Source organism: Rana temporaria, chromosome 13 (genome assembly GCF_905171775.1).
Source record: "Rana temporaria chromosome 13, aRanTem1.1, whole genome shotgun sequence".
In the NCBI taxonomy this organism is placed as follows: domain Eukaryota; kingdom Metazoa; phylum Chordata; class Amphibia; order Anura; family Ranidae; genus Rana; species Rana temporaria.
In genome coordinates, this window is record NC_053501.1 from 49626564 (window position 1) to 49641805 (window position 15242).

Genomic DNA, 15242 nt, shown 5'->3' on the forward strand with positions numbered 1-15242 from the left:
GTGGAAAATGTCAAGGGGTAGGAATACTTTTTCAAGGCACTGTAGTATAAAATACTGCTCTAAAGGCTACCTCATGTAACAAGTCATAGTGGCAACAGTAAAATCTAATAGTTCTTGTGCAGTCAAAAGAACTACTAATATACTCACAGGAGAATCTGGTTATTTCACAAACGGTTGTTTTCTGGATGTGTTTTTGAATCCATACATTTATTTTTTCATAGATATAGGGGTCCTTCTGGTTCTGCTTAGGACTTCTACAGTTCTTATAGACCCAGTCCCCAATATGCAGCGCGCTGGCCCAACAGCAATTGGGCAGCGGAGTGCCAGGCGCTAAAACACTCACTTAATTCCAGAACCAGCAGTCAAAGGAAGACAGTACTGTAACAACTCCCAGATCGTGGCACCGGAGTCTGGTTAGTTAATTACCATCAACGAGGGGGTTAACGTTTACTGACACTGACCACCAATGCAGGGGGCTTGGTGAAGTGAACTTTTACTTCCACTTAAATGGGCTGTGTAACTTGACGCAGTGTACCTCAATGCATGAAAATACACTGTCCTAGAGCATATTTCAAGCTTGGTGAAGAATGTATGGGCTGTATTTTGCCAAATAACCATCACTTTTTTTCGCTACAAAATATAATATGCAGTTTAAAATAAAAAATAATCTTATATTCCTTTTCTGTATTAAAAAAATACCTGAATTTCTTGTAGACTATCCTCATCTCGGATATCTTTCTTTTCCAGTCCATCACCACGTAGCAGAGCCTCTAGAGTGGTCCCCTCTGACATAACATTGTCTTTCCGTAATGGATAATCCACATCTGGTGAGGAGGAAAAAAAAGTGGTTAAATATTACTTTTGGATACAGCACAAAAAAGGGGGAATTAAGTCAATTATATTTTAACATATCCATATATGGGGTTTCCTAATGGCATACAGTCAGCTGACCTGTGAAAGATCTTATTTTTTCAGGTCTTGGTATAGTTAGTAATAATTAGTCTCATTCAAACAGTTGCTGTCATCATGCTTTTGGGAGGCTGGCTGTGACTTTCTGCTGTTTCACAGCCAGCAACCCACAGCGCATGTGGACTGGACCCAGAGCCTCCTTGGACTTGTGACATGTTCCATTAGACTACGAGAAGGTGTGCATAACTTACGCTGTTCTTGCCTAGACTAGTAGAGCGTAAGTGGGAGCGAGTACCTGTCAGAAATTGGAACCCGTTCCAAAAGTGGTAGCTTTAAAGTCTAACCAAAAATACAATACAGGATATAGAAAATTGTTTAGCCAATTTGATGTGGTTGAATGGAAAATGTAAGCTTACCTTAAATATTTTTTTTCTTTTTTTTTTTCTTTTAATCATCCTTTATTTGATTTTAAACAGCAAAAAACAGAAATTCACAAAAACCCAAAAGACATTCCTCTGGTTTAACCCTCTCATTTTACATAAGTCAGGGATATCAACATAAGATTCACAGAAAAATAAATAAAAATAAATATATGAAAAAAAAAAAAAACATTTCCCCAACATATCATTCTCCATGAGTATACGAGGAAGAAAACACTCGCTATACATTTTAGTTATTCTTATCTTATCGTAATTTCCTTCCCCTCTATCTTATCTGAGGGCAGCTCTCTACTCTGATAACACCTTCTTTGCAATGATACTATTTGTCCCTTTCCTAGCGGGATCCCCATGTCCCGCCAGAGTCAGGGCAGATAAACTGTCTCTCTCTGTTTCGCTTTACTTTACCTCCCTTATACCCCCCTTTCTTAACCTATCCCCCCCGAAAGAAAAAAAAAAAAAAGGAAAGAAAGACAAAAGTTTGTCTCCCCCCCCCGACCCCCACGCGACCGCCCCCTCTCAATCCACATCCATCAGGGCCTTTCCCTCCTCCGAATATCTAAATATATTCCATTCCGCCCATGTTTCTAGGTATACCTTCCGCTTCTGCCTTGAAGTCCATACTAAGTCCTCCATTCTATTCAGGTCTTCCACTCTAGTAAGCCACATCTTTACGGATGGGGCCCGTGCCCGCTTCCACAATCCTGGGATACAAGCCCGGGCTGCATTCAAAAGATGGCACACGACTGACTTCCTGTATTGCCTCACTGGTATCTCCACATTTTGTAGTATAAAAAAAGACCACTCCTCTGGTAATTGTTCCCTACAAAATCTTTGGGTTATTTCCCTAACCTTTCTCCAGTAGCTTCGAATCTTGGGGCAGGCCCAGAAGATATGCATTAGGGTTCCTCCTTTCTTACCACATCTCCAACACCTGTCTGTTATTTCTGGGAAACATTTATTCAGTATCTCCGGGGTCCGATACCACTGAGATAGTATTTTATAGTTCATCTCTTGTGTCTTTATACACATGGATGTTTCAAAGATATTCCTTACTATCTTAGTCTTTTGATCTTCTGTGAAAGGTCTTCCCAAGTCCCGTTCCCACCTATTAAAGAAGGGCATTTGATCATCCTCTGTTGGGGTATTTAATAATTCACCAATTCTTGATAGGGAGTGTCGTAAGATCCCTTCCCCACTGCAGTATCTCTCGAACAGTGTCATTCTTCGACCATATCTAGCTGATGGTTTTAGAGAGTCTAAGAAATGGTGCAATTGGAGAGATCTCCAGAAATCCAACTGGTAAGGCAAGTCTTCACCTTCCAACCCCTGCCTGGTAATCCATCCACCCTCCCTCAGAAAGTGCGATGCCTGGAACCACCCTTGCTCTCTCAGTTTACTAAAGGGTCCGTTCATTAACCCTGGTTCAAACTGCGGGTTTCCCAAAATTGGAAAAAGTGGTGAGTCCTCCGTGGACAGTACCCCCCTCACGATCAGCTTATGTGCTACCCGTAAGGTGGGGCCTATCAACGGATGGCTCTTGGTGTCTGATGGAAGCCCCCGGTAACACCATGCCGCCCGCTGCAAGATACCGCCGCATTGATCCTGCTCCAGCCCCGGCCATAACTTTTCTCCAGCATGCCGACTCCAATCAATAAGTCGGCACAATAATGCCACTTGATAATATCTATAGATATCTGGAGCAGCTATTCCTCCATCCCGTTTGGCCAATGAGATTATGCGGGCCTTGATTCTTGGTCGTTTGTTTGCCCATATAAACCCACTGATAAGGGACTGTGCTTGCCTAAAAAAAGATCTGGGTATATCAATCGGGAGGGTCTTAAAAAGGTACAGAAACTTAGGTAGTATGCTCATTTTAATGATGCTAGATCTTCCAAGCCATGAATGGAACCCCCTCCGCCAACTATCCAGGAGGGCCCGTGTTTTGGACAGCAAAGGCAAAAAATTAAGTTTAAAAACTTATGTTAAGTCCGCCGGGATAGAGGTCCCCAAGTACGTAAGAGAGGTATCAGACCATTTAAATCTAAATTTTGATTTCAATATCCTCAATTCTCTCTCCGGGATCGCCACTCCCATCGCCTCTGATTTATCGTAGTTAATCTTGAAATTTGACAACTCTCCATACGCACTTAGTTCTTGTTCCAGGTTAGGAAGGGATTCCATCGGGCTGGTCAAACTAAACATCATGTCATCAGCATAAGCTGAAATTTTGTATTCTGTACCTTTCAAAGACACCCCCTTGATATCGGGGTTCAGCCAAATCCGGCTCAGCAGCGGTTCAACAGTCAGAGCAAACAATAGCGGCGATAGGGGGCAACCCTGCCTTGTCCCGTTTGAAAGTTGGAAGGGAGGTGATAGTGTTCCATTCACTCTAACCTGGGCCATTGGTTGTGTATAATTACTTGCAATCCATCGCAGCATCTTCCTCCCGAACCCCATGTGTCTTAGCACCGCAAACATAAATTGCCAGTTAATCCGGTCAAATGCTTTCTCTGCATCTGTTCCTAAAAAGACACAAGGGGTTCGGGTGGTACCCACCAGGTGGATCAGATTCAGAGTCTTGACCATATTGTCTCGGGCTTCCCGCGTCTGCACGAATCCCACCTGATCTTTATGGACAAGTCCTGATATCTTCTGCTGTATCCGCCCTGCCAAAATCTTGGCAAAGAGCTTCATGTCTTCATTCAGTAAGGAAATTGGTCTATAACTCCCACATTGGGAAGGATCCTTTCCTTCCTTGGGGATCACAGCCTTACCTTAAATATTAATCAAATGTTTAAAAGGTATACAGAGAATTTTAGGCAGGAACCCCCAACCCAAAGATGTGCTCTGGTGGTGGCATTTTAAGTATTTTACAAACCATAAATCTACAGCTCATCCTAAGGACCAATTAGGGTACTGGTGCACATATATTGAAGTTTTACCAACTTACTGAACAGTTACAAGTCTGATGCTAAACTCTGGCTTAAAAATAGAAAATAAAACTATTCAAAAAAAATCTATTCAAGTACGGCATATGTTTTTTTTAGCTTTTTTTTGTTGAGTGTTTTTGGAGAGGCACCATTTATTTGAATGGGCCTCCCTCTGTTCCAAAAAAATCTCATGTACCAAATCTTGACACAGAGCCAGGAGTGATTGCAGTCACGATTTCTGCCAAAATTGAAGCGTGATTTGTCACTTAAAAATCGCAGCAAAAACGCCCTGAATTTGGTGTTCTATTAAGAAATAATGGCATTGCAAGCGCATTCTGCCATGATTCTGGAAGCGCACGCAGAAATGCAGCAAGCCTGCGATCCAGAACCCTCAGCCTCCTCCATATTACATTTTTTGTTTTTGTTTTTTGAGATCCAACTTTTTGTTAGATGGTGGCTTTCTCTATTCTGCATGGTCCTACTCTATATAGGAATGTAACCACCCTCTTGCTTGCTCTCAAACTGGATTAAGGATTATAGTATTTGTAGTGTGGATAGAGCAGTACATCTAATGTTCCCTGCTTGTTCCAAACAAATGAAAGCTATGGGGCCGGGGGTGGGGAAGATCAGGAGCTCATGGAGGATAGGGAGGCAGAAAACAAAGTAAAGAAATCGTTTAATGAAAATATATATTACAGAATCATGTAGTGGACGTGTAATGGTTATTTTTGGAGAATAGGGAAGTCTTTTCAACTGCAAACTCATATGAATTTCTTACTTATGAATGCTCTTTACCAAAAAAGGCTTTAATACTGTTACATCAAAAAGCAGTTTTTGAGAAAAAGAACAGGAGCAAATAACAGTAGAAAGGTGAACATATTTAAAAAGCTTTTAAGATGTTCTAAATGCTGAGACTATTAAAGCGGTTGTAAACCCCCCCCCAAAAAAATAAAAACCTGCAAGACAAAGGCATAATGAGCTAGTATGACACTAGCTCATTATGCATTACTTACCTTAGATCGAAGCCTCCGAAGCCATCCTTGTCTTCCCCTCCAGCTGCAGACATATCTCCCGGAGGTTACTTCCGGGTATCGTCGACCCGGCGCTGTGATTGGCCGGAGTGGCGATGACGTCACTCCACGAATGCGCGCTGGAGCAGTCAAAGCTGGCATTATTCATTCAGAAAACTGGTATTCTCAGTGCACCCGATTCGTGCCGTAGACAACTGTGCATTCTTTATGGCAAATATCTCCTAAACCGTGTAGGTTTAGGAGATATTGCAAACACCTATAGGTAAGCCTTAATCTAGGCTCACCTGTTGGTGAAAGTTGTAATGGAGGGTTTACTTCCATTTTAATGGCATAGAGGATGCTGGAACCGAAATAGGTCTTAACACGTACCTGGGCCCAGACTATGGACATTAAAGTTTGTAACTGCTCCCGCCCACCATATAGACATGGTGGAGGACGGGATCCTCTCTTGTTCTGGGCTGACATAATATAAAGTCGCCCAGTCTCCCCATGCACAGCGATCGCTGGCACGCTGTGTCCCACTATGGCGTGGCTCTTTACCCATCAGCTATGTCCAATCATGTGTAAACAAGGAAATGCCATTTATCAGGTCTCTCCTCATCTCACACTAAGAGTGTGAGGGGAGGAGAGCTGATTAGCGCCCTCACAGGGGAGACCTGTACAGATAATCAGGGCACTGATTATCAGTGCAGCCCCAGTGCCCAGCAGTGATGCCAATCTGTGCCCATCAGTGATGCAAGTCAGTGTGGCCATTCTGTGCCCATCTGTGCCTGCTCATTAGTGCTACCCATCAGTGCCACCTGTCATTGGCCATAAGTGCTGCATATTAGTGCCTCCTCATCAGTGCAGCCTCATCAGTGCACATCAGTGAAGGAGAAAAATTAAAAAAATTTAGAACAGAAACTAAAACTTTTTCCCCCCAAGTTTGTTTTAGCAAAATATAAAAAAACATGTGGTGATTAAATACCACCAAAAGAAAGCTCTATTTGTGGGGAAACAAATGATAAAAAAAAATTGTTGGGTACAGCGTTGTATCACTGCGCAATTGTCAAATTGTGACAGCGCTGAAAGCTAATAATTGGTCTGGACAGGAAGGGGGTAAAAGTGCGCAGTGGCAAGTAGTTAAATATTGGTTAGAGTTTTTAAACAAAGCACCCCTGACCTCCCTAGCTGCATGTACTCTACTGTTATCATTCAGGATCACAAGTCTCTAGCGGCTTAGAGACACCAGTTTTGTTTTTACATTAAGGGCTGCTGGGGTGCCAAGATCTGCTCTTGATACAGTGTAAAGGGGAGAGACAATGTGATTTTAGTGCTTCCACTGTGAACTTTAAGACGAATTGCTCCACAAAGCTTATAACTAAAATGTGAATGAAGGCTTGTTTTTAACCACTTGGAGCCCCGGCATTGTAAAATGACGGTCACAAGGTGGCTCTACAATGCCGGGAAGACATCTATTGACGTCCTCGACTCCTCCGGCCACTGGGGGCGCGCATCACTGCGGTGCCGATGCGCCTGCCTGGTGGCCGCGATGCCTTCTGGGTACCACGCAATCAGGCATTATACAGACAAAGACGTGGATCTGTGCATGTGTAAACACACAGATCCACGTCCTGTCAGGGAGAGGAGACCGATGCTGTGTCCCTTATACATAGGGACACAGATCGGTCACCTCCCCCAGTCAGTCCCCTCCCCCACAGTTAGAATCACTAGTAGGGAACACATTTAACCCCTTCCTCGTCCCCTAGTGTTAACCCTTTCCCTGACAGTCACATTTATACAGTAATCCGTGCATATTTATAGCACTGATCGCTGTATAAATGTAAATGGTCCCAAAAATGTGTCAAAAGTGTCCGATGTGTCCGCCATAATGTCGCAGTCACAATAAAAATCGCAGACCCTTGCCATTACTATAAAAAAAAAGAATAAAAAAAGTCATAATTCTGTCCCCTATTTTATAGGCGCTAACCAATCACTATACGCTTATTGTGATTTTTTTTTTTTACCAAAAATATGTAGAAGAATACGTATTGGCCTAAACTGAGAAAAAAATATATATATACTTTTTTTTTTTAAATGGGGATATTTATTATAGCAAAAAGTAAAAAATATTGTGTTTTTTTAAAATTGTCGCTTTTTTTTTTGTTTATAGCGCAAAAAATAAAAACCGCAGAGATGATCAAATACCACCAAAAGAAAGCTCTATTTGTGGGGAAAAAAAAGGATGTCAATTTTTTTTTGGGAGCCACGTCGCATGACCGCGCAATTGTTAGTTAAATCGACGCAGTGCCGAAAGCTGAAATTTCGCCTGGGCAGGAAGGGGGTATATGTGCCCAGTAAGCAAGTGGTTAAACTTATTTTCCAGATTCTTCAAAATATGTAAATACTTTAGTGTTAATAGTCTGGACACAGGTGGACTATAACCCCTTCCCGCGTGTATGCATACAGTTGTGCTCATAAGTTTTCACTCATGGTTAGTGTTTCACTGAAGCCATTTATTATCAATTAACTGTGTTTACTATTTTTTAACCAAAGTTTACATACTCTAGTGATTTTGGCCTGACAACTAGGGTGACCACATTTCCAAACTGCCATTCAGGGACACCCCCCCCCCCCAAAAAAATACGTTTTTTTACATATTTTTTTGCCAGTTTTGGGGGCAGGGGCGTATCATGAAATCAGCGGGCCCGTGACAGGGGACTGGGTGACAGGGGACTGGGTGACAGAGGGCTGGGTGACAGAGGGCTGGGTGACAGAGGGACAGGGTGACAGAGGGACTGGGTGACAGAGGGACTGGGTGACAGAGGGACTGGGTGACGGAGAGCTGGGTGACGGAGAGCTGGGTGACGGAGAGCTGGGTGACAGAGGGACAGGGTGACAGAGGGACTGGGTGACAGAGTGACTGGGTGACAGAGTGACAGAGTGACTGGGTGACAGAGTGACTGGGTGACAGAGTGACTGGGTGACAGAGTGACTGGGTGACTGGGTGACAGAGTGACTGGGTGACAGAGTGACTGGGTGACAGAGTGACAGAGGGACTGGGTGACAGAGGGACTGGGTGACAGAGTGACTGGGTGACAGAGTGACTGGGTGACAGAGGGACTGGGTGACAGAGGGGCTGGGTGACAGAGGAGCTGGGTGACAGAGGAGCTGGGTGACGGAGAGCTGGGTGACGGAGAGCTGGGTGACGGAGAGCTGGGTGACAGAGGGATTGGGTGACAGAGGGACTGGGTGACAGAGGAGCTGGGTGACGGAGAGCTGGGTGACGGAGAGCTGGGTGACGGAGAGCTGGGTGACGGAGGACAGGGTGACAGAGGGACTGGGTGACAGAGTGACTGGGTGACAGAGTGACTGGGTGACAGAGTGACAGAGTGACTGGGTGACAGAGTGACTGGGTGACAGAGGGACTGGGTGACAGAGAGCTGGGTGACAGAGTGACTGGGTGACAGAGGAGCTGGGTGACAGAGGACTGGGTGACGGAGAGCTGGGTGACAGAGGGACAGGGTGACAGAGGGACTGGGTGACGGAGAGCTGGGTGACAGAGGAGCTGGGTGACAGAGGGACTGGGTGACAGAGGAGCTGGGTGACAGAGGAGCTGGGTGACGGAGAGCTGGGTGACAGAGGGACAGGGTGACAGAGGGACTGGGTGACAGAGGGACTGGGTGACAGAGGGACTGGGTGACAGAGGGACTGGGTGACAGAGGGACTGGGTGACAGAGTGACTGGGTGACAGAGGGACTGGGTGACAGAGGGGCTGGGTGACGGAGAGCTGGGTGACGGAGAGCTGGGTGACGGAGAGCTGGGTGACGGAGAGCTGGGTGACGGAGAGCTGGGTGACGGAGAGCTGGGTGACGGAGAGCTGGGTGACAGAGGGACTGGGTGACGGAGAGCTGGGTGACAGAGGAGCTGGGTGACAGAGGGACTGGGTGACAGAGGAGCTGGGTGACAGAGGAGCTGGGTGACGGAGAGCTGGGTGACAGAGGGACAGGGTGACAGAGGGACTGGGTGACAGAGGGACTGGGTGACAGAGGGACTGGGTGACAGAGGGACTGGGTGACAGAGGGACTGGGTGACAGAGTGACTGGGTGACAGAGGGACTGGGTGACAGAGGGGCTGGGTGACGGAGAGCTGGGTGACGGAGAGCTGGGTGACGGAGAGCTGGGTGACGGAGAGCTGGGTGACGGAGAGCTGGGTGACGGAGAGCTGGGTGACGGAGAGCTGGGTGACAGAGGGACTGGGTGACAGAGTGACAGAGGGACTGGGTGACAGAGGGACTGGGTGACGGAGAGCTGGGTGACAGAGGGACAGGGTGACAGAGGGACTGGGTGACAGAGGGACTGGGTGACAGAGGGACTGGGTGACAGAGGAGCTGGGTGACGGAGAGCTGGGTGACGGAGAGCTGGGTGACGGAGAGCTGGGTGACGGAGAGCTGGGTGACGGAGAGCTGGGTGACAGAGGGACTGGGTGACAGAGGGACAGGGTGACAGAGTGACTGGGTGACAGAGTGACAGAGTGACTGGGTGACAGAGGGACTGGGTGACAGAGGGACAGGGTGACAGAGTGACTGGGTGACAGAGGGACAGGGTGACAGAGTGACTGGGTGACAGAGTGACTGGGTGACAGAGTGACTGGGTGACAGAGTGACTGGGTGACAGAGGGACTGGGTGACAGAGGGACAGGGTGACAGAGTGACTGGGTGACAGAGGGACTGGGTGACAGAGGGACAGGGTGACAGAGTGACTGGGTGACAGAGGGACAGGGTGACAGAGTGACTGGGTGACAGAGTGACTGGGTGACAGAGGGACTGGGTGACAGAGGGACTGGGTGACAGAGGGACTGGGTGACAGAGTGACTGGGTGACAGAGTGACTGGGTGACAGAGGGCTGGGTGACAGAGGGACAGGGTGACAGAGTGACTGGGTGACAGAGTGACTGGGTGACAGAGGGCTGGGTGACAGAGGGACAGGGTGACAGAGTGGCTGGGTGACAGAGGGACAGGGTGACAGAGTGACTGGGTGACAGAGTGACTGGGTGACAGAGTGACTGGGTGACAGAGGGACTGGGTGACAGAGGGACTGGGTGACAGAGGGACAGGGTGACAGAGTGACTGGGTGACAGAGTGACTGGGTGACAGAGGGCTGGGTGACAGAGGGACAGGGTGACAGAGTGACTGGGTGACAGAGTGACTGGGTGACAGAGGGCTGGGTGACAGAGGGACAGGGTGACAGAGTGGCTGGGTGACAGAGGGACAGGGTGACAGAGTGACTGGGTGACAGAGTGACTGGGTGACAGAGTGACTGGGTGACAGAGGGACTGGGTGACAGAGGGACTGGGTGACAGAGGGACTGGGTGACAGAGGGACAGGGTGACAGAGGGACAGGGTGACAGAGTGACTGGGTGACAGAGTGACTGGGTGACAGAGGGCTGGGTGACAGAGGGACAGGGTGACAGAGTGACTGGGTGACAGAGTGACTGGGTGACAGAGGGCTGGGTGACAGAGGGACAGGGTGACAGAGTGGCTGGGTGACACTGACAGAGTGACTGGGTGACAGAGGGACTGGGTGACAGAGTGACTGGGTGACACTGACAGAGTGACTGGGTGACAGAGGGACAGGGTGACAGAGTGACTGGGTGACAGAGTGACTGGGTGACAGAGTGACTGGGTGACAGAGGGACTGGGTGACAGAGGGACTGGGTGACAGAGGGACTGGGTGACTGGGTGACAGAGTGACTGGGTGACAGAGTGACTGGGTAGAGAGAGATTATACAGTCCAGATTACAATTTGCAGGGGCAGCAAAGGTGACAGAGAAAGGGGGGTGCACCATGCAACCAACCCCCCCCCCCCCTCTCTCACTGTCACCTCTGCTGCCCCTGCAAATTGTAATCTGGACTGTATAATATCTCCCCCCATTGCATGGTCAACCCCCCCCCCCTCCCCTGCACCTACCTTTTCTGCCCCTGCTCCAAGGATGGCCGGCGCCGCGGCGCAGCGGAAGTCGGGACTCGCGGGAGGTCGGGACTCAGGACGGGCGGCGGATCGAGTCCAGCTGTGCAACCGATGCCTGGAGGGGAGGAGGAGGAGGTCTTGGTCTGTGCCGCTAACGGTGAGTGACTCACTGCCTGTTACGCTGCTGCTCTCTCTGCAGCAAGAACCGCGGCTGGCCGCTGGAGGAGGAGGAGGTGGGGGTGGAGTCGGAGCCGCAGAGAGAGCGGGACACTGCGGTGACGTCACTGGTTGCTACAAGCCAAGCGGGGCTTCCCTAGCAACCAGTGATTTAGAATCATTTAATTACAGCTGCAGCAGCGGCAGTGAGTGTGGCAGGCAGTTGATTCCGGGACTCTCCATTGTCCCGGTTTGAAGGCTCCCGGGACACGGGACAAAAGTGTATATTACGGGACGATCCCGGGCAAACCGGGACACGTGGTCACCCTACTGACAACATGCACACAAGTTGACACAAATGGGTTTGAACGGCTATTAAAAGGTAACCATCCTCACCTGTGAACTGTTTGCTTGTAATTAGTGTGTGTGTGTGTATAAAAGATCAATGAGTTTCTGGACTCCTGACAGACCCTTGCATCTTTCATCCAGGGCTGCACTGACGTTTCTGGATTTTGAGTCATGGGGAAAGCAAAAGAATTGAAAAGGATCTGCGGGAAAGGGTAGTTGAAATGTATAGAACAGCAAAGGGATATAAAAATATATATATCCAAGGAATTGAGAATGCCAATCAGCAGTGTTTAAACTGTAATCAAGTGGGAAATGGGGGGTTCTGCTGAAACCAAACCCTAGTCAGGTAGACCAACAAAAATTTTAGCCACAACTGCCGAAAGAAAAGATTTTGTGTTATCATTCATATTCTCTGAAAAATGGCCAGGAAATCATAAATTCTGCAAGGGTATGTAAACTTATGAGCACAACCGTATGTGAAGGAAAGTGCCAAAAGGTATGACAGGGAGCAGTTTTTCCTTCATATTTGTTGATGAAGAGGATTGTGGCATGTGACTGCAGAGAATGTGCACCCTTTTTTATTTTATTTTTTATTTTTTTTATGGAAAACCATTTGATACAAAATGTAAACAAATATTTCTACAGTTAATATATCCAGAGCATAGTGTTAAACTCACTTGGGTTCAGTGAACAAGAGCTTAGTCACAGTTCGAAGATGTACCTATTAATTTTGGTTTTATATGTAAATATCATAGGTAATACGAGCTTTTACCCAGTATAAACATTAAATATGACTATCTTGGAAATGGTGCATTCCGGTATTCCATTTTCTTTTATTTTTGTATGCTGTGTGTGGCAGGTGTTTATTTGATAAAGACAGCATAGGATTCAAACACGTACAAACATCGAGGCTCAGTGAAAACAGAATAAATTAATAGGCTTGGTTGGTCTATCAATAAAATAGACAGGAAGGGACGTGGCTGTGAAGATGGCAAGACTGATCACTGCTCACGCACACTGAGCACAGTGATCGATAGTAGCTCCCCCTCCTCATCTGCCCTGGGAACCTTCCAATATCTGGGCTGTAATGGCTGACAGTGCCATTTATAAAGCTGCAGCTGTGAGTGTTCAGGCTTCTGCACTCTTGGAAGAAACATACAGTTATTCTGTTTGCACCTGGCAGCTGAAATTACACTCTGAAAATGGAACATGGTGGGTGAAAGGTTATATTTACTGCAGAGAAAGTAAAAATACAACATCCTATAAATAATAGTATATTTGAAAGCTAAAATGGTGTCTTAAAGTGACCCTGCCACAATGATTACAAAATCCATACACAGTCACCGTTTTAAAAGTAGTACTTTATGGTACAGTTTATGGCACATTTAAGAGCACTACTGCTGGCTGACATTTGCAAGCGTGACACCCACTGGGCTCAATCGTGACACCCACTGGGCTCAATCGTGACACCCACTGGGCTCAATCGTGACACCCACTGGGCTCAATCGTGACACCCACTGGGCTCAATCGTGACACCCACTGGGCTCAGCCACTACATCACTACTGTATCCTATAGTGACAAAGGGACCAGTTAGGAAAACTTTAGTGCCCTGAGGGGGTTAAGGAGAGAAAAGGTTGATCAATGAGAACATACATACAACAGTTTGGCACTTATCCAAGTGCAAATTAGTTTGCTTTAGTCAACATATTCTAAACAGGAAAGTGAGCATCTTAATAAGAACAATCTTTTGATGAAGATGGATTAATTACATTCATTATATTTATTATTCTATTGCATAATGATTTTTTCCTAAAAAATGGTCTATATTTTCAGTTCACAAGCAGAAATATCATTTTGGTGTGGAGTCGTAATTTCTCTTTCGTTCATGGACGGACACAGCCTTAATCTTGACAAAGTGGGTATTAGCCTTCCTTTAGGAGTGACTAGGCAGAATATGTCAACAACATCAGGGGGCGGTCCTACTGGCTATATCCCCAGTTTTTTTCTGCCTAGCTAAGGAGAAGACATGGCTCCCTTCGGGCCCATAGGCCTGGAGGTTTAATTCAAATTTTTAAAACATTTTTTTGTTTCTGCGATCTTTGATCAACTGCCGACAGGCTGGATCCCAGATCCTTGTAGTCTCCCCAGTTTCAGCCATCGAGTGTGTGCCGACCATAGCTATGCGCTGGGTTTTCCACGACATGCCCGTCGCTCTACGGGGGCCAGTGAGCTATACGCTCCAGGGCATACATATGACCGGTCTATAGGGCCGAGTCGCAGCACCCGGGCCTACAGTCACCACCGTCACCATGCGGAAGAGGGTCTGTCTGGGATGCTTCCAGCACAATCCTGCAGGAAGGGTAAGTAGTAATCCCCTGCTTCGGCAGGAAGACAGAGCTGGGCATTCCTGGAGAAGTGAGTAAGGGGGTCTATCCTCCCTTCCCCCTACCTTCCTTTCCTCCTCCCTAGGCTCCCTAAACTAGGCTGGCTGCTGGGGCGGGAGATCACCTGGGGGGGCTTCACCTGTGGGGAACTGTGTATGTACATCCGCTAAATATGTTATGAGCTGTCAAAAAGAGATTGCTTACCTGTGTGTGTCCTGCTCCATGCTGTCGGCGACCATTTTTGCTGCATGTAGAAAAGTCTAAACACAGCAGACAACTTAAAGGAGCTCCAGGCTCTCCCCCCAAAATACTAAAGGAGATGATCAGAGACTGCGGACATGCTACAGGAGATGATCAGAGACTGCGGACATGCTACAGGAGATGATCAGAGACTGCAGACATGCTACAGGAGATGATCAGAGACTGCAGACATGCTACAGGAGATGATCAGAGACTGCAGGCACGCTACAGGAGATGATCAGAGACTGCAGACAAGCTAAAGGAGATGGTCAGAGACTGCGGACATGGTCAGAGACTTCGGACAATATTGCAGAGTTGTGGTGTGATGAAGGCACATAGAAGACAATTCTATAATATGGACTTGTGATGGGTTATGTAGATCAGCTGAATGGTGATTGTGACACAACCTGACAGATGGTCAACTTGTAACGGCCCGCCTCTCTCCTCTCTGCTCTCACGTCTCTCCTGGCGTCAGCCCCGCCCGCCTCTCTTCTGATCTGATAGCTACAGTCAGTGGGCAGGGCTGACGCCAGGAGGGACGTGAGAGGAGAGAGACGGACCGTTACGGGCAGTCACATGAGCGCGGCATATACAACCACTAGGAAATTAGGTAACAGCTTTACGGAGCGCTCTCCCGGGAGGGGCGGGGCTAGACATAGTTTATTAAGGTCGCATGCATCGGTGCCACATCGGGGACACCCGAATCGCAATGCACTCATGCAGCGATTAAATTCGGCACCCCTACTATCTACACTCAGCGGCCATGTTCTTGTGGCCCGTGGCGTTGTTTGGCCTCTATCGGCCGCTCGGCGGCCATGTTTCCACTGATCAGACAGCAAACCTACAGACACATGCT

General features: G+C 47.6%; 1 protein-coding gene across 6 annotated transcripts in view; it reads right to left on the minus strand.

The window, feature by feature from the left end:
• Positions 1-15242, minus strand: part of DPF3 (double PHD fingers 3) — a 354464-nt gene that overhangs the window by 164681 nt on the left and 174541 nt on the right. For all 6 annotated transcript variants that reach the window (XM_040333669.1, XM_040333670.1, XM_040333675.1 and 3 more), the window contains exon 4: positions 700-824. In XM_040333669.1, the coding sequence (XP_040189603.1) occupies positions 700-824 (125 nt within the window). The remainder of the gene's footprint in view (positions 1-699; positions 825-15242) is intronic.